General features: G+C 59.9%; 3 protein-coding genes across 3 annotated transcripts; 1 reads left to right on the top strand and 2 right to left on the bottom strand.

Moving 5' to 3' along the window:
• Nucleotides 1-146: 146 nt before the first annotated feature.
• Nucleotides 147-881, bottom strand: SPRG_17721 (hypothetical protein). Its single transcript, XM_012357112.1, has one exon. The coding sequence runs from the start codon at nucleotides 872-874 to the stop codon at nucleotides 173-175; it is 702 nt and encodes a 233-aa protein (XP_012212502.1). The 5' UTR covers nucleotides 875-881; the 3' UTR covers nucleotides 147-172.
• Nucleotides 882-1,623: 742 nt separating this feature from the next.
• SPRG_17720 (hypothetical protein) lies at nucleotides 1,624-2,340 on the bottom strand (the record flags this gene model as incomplete). The annotated part of the gene is made up of 1 exon (XM_012357111.1): nucleotides 1,624-2,340. One exon carries the CDS (start codon nucleotides 2,338-2,340, stop codon nucleotides 1,624-1,626), a length of 717 nt encoding a protein of 238 aa, XP_012212501.1.
• Nucleotides 2,341-3,382: 1,042 nt separating this feature from the next.
• SPRG_17719 (hypothetical protein) lies at nucleotides 3,383-3,594 on the top strand (the record flags this gene model as incomplete). Its single annotated transcript, XM_012357110.1, has 1 exon — nucleotides 3,383-3,594. A coding segment is annotated over one exon (212 nt), but the record flags the coding sequence as incomplete, so codon positions are not given.
• Nucleotides 3,595-3,619: the final 25 nt, after the last annotated feature.

Below are 3,619 nucleotides of genomic sequence, written 5' to 3'. Positions count from 1 at the left end.
GCCGAGACGTGCGTGCGGGCAATGGTTTGTCGATGGTCATCCTTGTCTATTTGATGCAGTTGGCGCAGGCCTCTGACTCGAGGTACTATGCACTGCAGCTGTCCGGTTCCACGCTGCGCTCGTCATCTCCTGGGCAGTGAAATTGAGTCTCACGTCATTTGTATTGTTTCGATTATCGCACGTGCTTGTCCAGAAAAGCCTGCAGGTGTTTGGTGTAGCCCACCGGTTCGGTCGCAAGGTGCGAGACGTGCGGCGACCGACCAAAGTTGACACTCGCCACGTCACTCCCGTGGGCGGTCGCGTCCTCGATGGCTGCTTGGACGCACTCGGCGCTCACAATTTCGTCCGCGCTCGAGTACAGAAAAAGCTTGGGAATGTGCGCCTGCTCGACAAAGTAGCGCCGCCAGTGCAAGCCAAAGACGTTGGCCGTGCGCGTCACGTACGGATACAAGGTCAATTGCACGAGGAAGGCGCGCATGCCCAGCGAGAGCCCGAGCGACGGCAAGTTGCCCGCACCTTTCCACGTCTCGAGGAGCGCCTCTGTCGTTGCCCGGCTCGGCGCCGAGTCGAACACCATCGCCGGCACACGAAATGCGCGCTGGGACGCGCGCAGATGGTCCTCAAAGCAGTACCACGACCGACACCCGCCGTTTGAGAGCATGTGCGGAATGAGCTCGAGCGACTCGGCGGGCGGCAGCAGGTCGTCGGTCGCCGTCGGGTGCACATTGGCGCCGTCGGTGAGGAAATCACCCTGGCTGCTCAGGAGCACGACAGCGTCGTAGCCCAGCTTGCGGTAGAGGTCGGCGTACTTGGTAACCGGGCGCGCCTTGGCGCCCATCCAGCCGCAGACGACGACGACGCGCTTCGTGCCCATTTTGAGGTGTGGTGCTGCATCAACCCTCGTCTGGCGGCCAATCACATCGTCCGACGGACGTGTGCGCACTGTGATTGGTGGAGGGTTGGCGCCACTTCCTTCCTGGCGAAGCCGGCCGTCGACGCGAGTTTGATTCGCGTGTAGTCATCACTACGCTGTGGTCTTAGCAAAGGAAGAATTAAAACGTTTATTCCCTTGGTTCTAAGCGCTCGACAAACGACCGAAGGTGTTGCGCCTAGCACGCGCTTCGGACGGTCGCGACACTGCATCTCGACGCCATCGGTACTGTACAGTCGTAGCTCACTGATTGGATACCGCCCGCTCGTTTTTGAGACTGAATGATCTCGACCTGTTCCCGGATTGCTTCGGCACCAGAATTTCTAGGGTTATCGACTGATGTAATAGCTCTTATCGACAAAAGCGTCGTAGTTCGTGTGCAGATTGCTACTGTGCTGTACGGGTTCCCATCATTTGGCTATTGGTACCGATAGCGTGCTCAGTACGTTCGTACATATCTGTAGCATCTAGCCCTCGCACAGCAGAACACTGTACAAGTCGTCTCTTGGTGAAGACGCGTCAGATGCATCAGATGCGTCTCTGCGCCATGCTCGTCTCTGCCGCTGGTGTCTCCTCGCACGCGCTGAACAAATACCAATGGTAGCGCTGCAGAATCACCACAATACGTGTTCCACCATCAGCAGACTACACAGTTTCACTGGTACAACGTTTAGCGAGAAGCTTAGTCTTCCTCATGCCAGCACCTGCTTGAAGAAGGACGCGACCACGGATGCGTACCGCTCCGGCGCATGTGTGTAGAGGGAGACGTGCTTGGCGAGGGCAAACTCTTCGACGACGACGCGCGAGCCTGCGTCCTTCGCGCGCGCAATCGCGGCCCGGATGTTGGTGGGAGAGACAACGCTGTCATGCGGCGAGAACAAGAAGAGCTTGGGCACGTGCGCTTGGTCGACCAAGTAGCGCTGCCAGTGCTGCTCGAACGCATCGTCGGAGCGCGAGAGGGTTGGGTACCACTTCATACCAATGAGCATAAGCCGCGTGAGGAAGCGCATGCGAAGCGTCGGCAGCTCGTCGGTCGCTGGCCACGCGTAGTCGGCGGCGTCCCGGACGTTGGTGCTGGGCGCCGAGTCAAATACCATCGCAGGCACCGTGTAGCGCTCATCGGCGTCGCGGAGAGAGCGCTCGACTGCGTACCACGACCGACACCCGCCGTTCGAGAGCATGTGCGGGATAAGCTCCAGCGTGTCGGCCGGCGACTGCTTGAGCGGCGTCAAGAGAGTGGCGACCGCGTTGCGGTGCAGGAAGCGCACCGGCTGGAGCAGGTCTGCGCCGCCGCTAAGGAGCACGACGGTGTCGCAGCCGAGCTGCTGATAGAGCTCAGCGTACTTGGCGACCGGCCGCGCCTTGGCGCCGAGCCAGCCGCAGACGACGACGACCCGCTTCGTGGTCATCGCGCACCTTGAGAAATCTTGCAGATGCGTCAACATTTCCGACGGACCAATCAGTGCACGTGGTGTCGATCGGCGTGATGTGATTGGTGCGTTTGGATCATATCTTCACAACCAAGGATCCAAAATCGTCTATCCGGAGAGTGTGCGATTTTCCAAATTACTCGACTAGCAACAGATCCATCTGGTCTACCCAATATAGGATACATGTCAAGATAGCAAGGGCTACATCGCCGATCGGTGGCGTCTTTGATCCCCTTGTGGTACTTGCATACCTGGTGCATGAAGAGAGTCGCAACTTCCTCCTTCTTCACGCAGGTGGCAGCGCAGGGTCATCCGACGTGTCCCGTGCGAACAGGCCAAAGCGACCCAAATACGTCAACCGTCTCGCACGCCTTGGTCATAGCAATGCGCTGAACCACTCGAGCTGTAGATGGTGGACCTTAAATGCAGAAGCGGCGCGTGTGCGGCAGTCACGGGCTGCGTCACGAACGCGTTGCAGAGTAGCCTCGGTCGGCTACCGCATCAGTACCAAGCGTTGCTCACGCGACTCTGTTTGGCTCGACTTCTGCACGGTACGGGCAAAGTTGGTGCTTGCTGCTTCCAGCGCCGCCGCCCTCTGCTGCAACACCACCGACGCCGCCAAGGGCCTCAAGAAGCGCCGGCTCGAGGAGCAGTGAACGCCTACGGCTGCGATGACCACCTCATGCCTGACGCGCCTTCGTACTCGCACCACCTATTGCGTGCAACGAGTATCTTTCGATTCCGTACAGTGTACACTGCAGTGTGATCCTCCCAGCAAACGGGGATGGCGGGGCCTTGTAGGTCACGCGACTGCGTCTACCTCTGGCGCCACGCTGCGCGCGCCGGCGATCGTGCCCGTCATCGGAGGGCTGGGTGTATGAGCATCGTTGGCGCCACGTTGGCCGATCATTGCGCGTCTGGTCCTTGCGATCGATGGCGTTGACTGCTGCCTTCAACAGTTGAAGGCCATCCACACCGCAGTTGGTAGCAGAACGCAATTCGCCTCGACCCAAGCACCGCCATGTCCTCTACGAAGCGCGTCGTCGTCGTGGTCTGCGGCTGGATGGGCGGCTCGCGGCGCTCGGTCGACAAGTACGCCGCCGTGTACACGCGGCTCGGCTACAAAGACGTCGTCGTTGTGCAAAACTCGATGCTCGACTTCTTCAAGCCGTCGGTCCACGCCGAGACGGCGGCGCGACTGCGGCAGCTCGGCAACGACTGCGCGTTCGTGCCGTACCTTGCTCTCGAAACGCGGATG

The sequence above is a fragment of the Saprolegnia parasitica genome (genome assembly GCF_000151545.1).
Source record: "Saprolegnia parasitica CBS 223.65 unplaced genomic scaffold supercont2.736, whole genome shotgun sequence".
NCBI lineage: Eukaryota > Oomycota > Saprolegniomycetes > Saprolegniales > Saprolegniaceae > Saprolegnia > Saprolegnia parasitica.
This window is presented reverse-complemented; position numbering and strand designations above follow the sequence as displayed.

What these genes read in the sequence shown, in the direction of transcription:
- SPRG_17721 (XM_012357112.1), bottom strand. Translation starts at nt 874, where the DNA reads ATGGGCACGAAGCGCGTCGTCGTCGTCTGCGGCTGGATGGGCGCCAAG.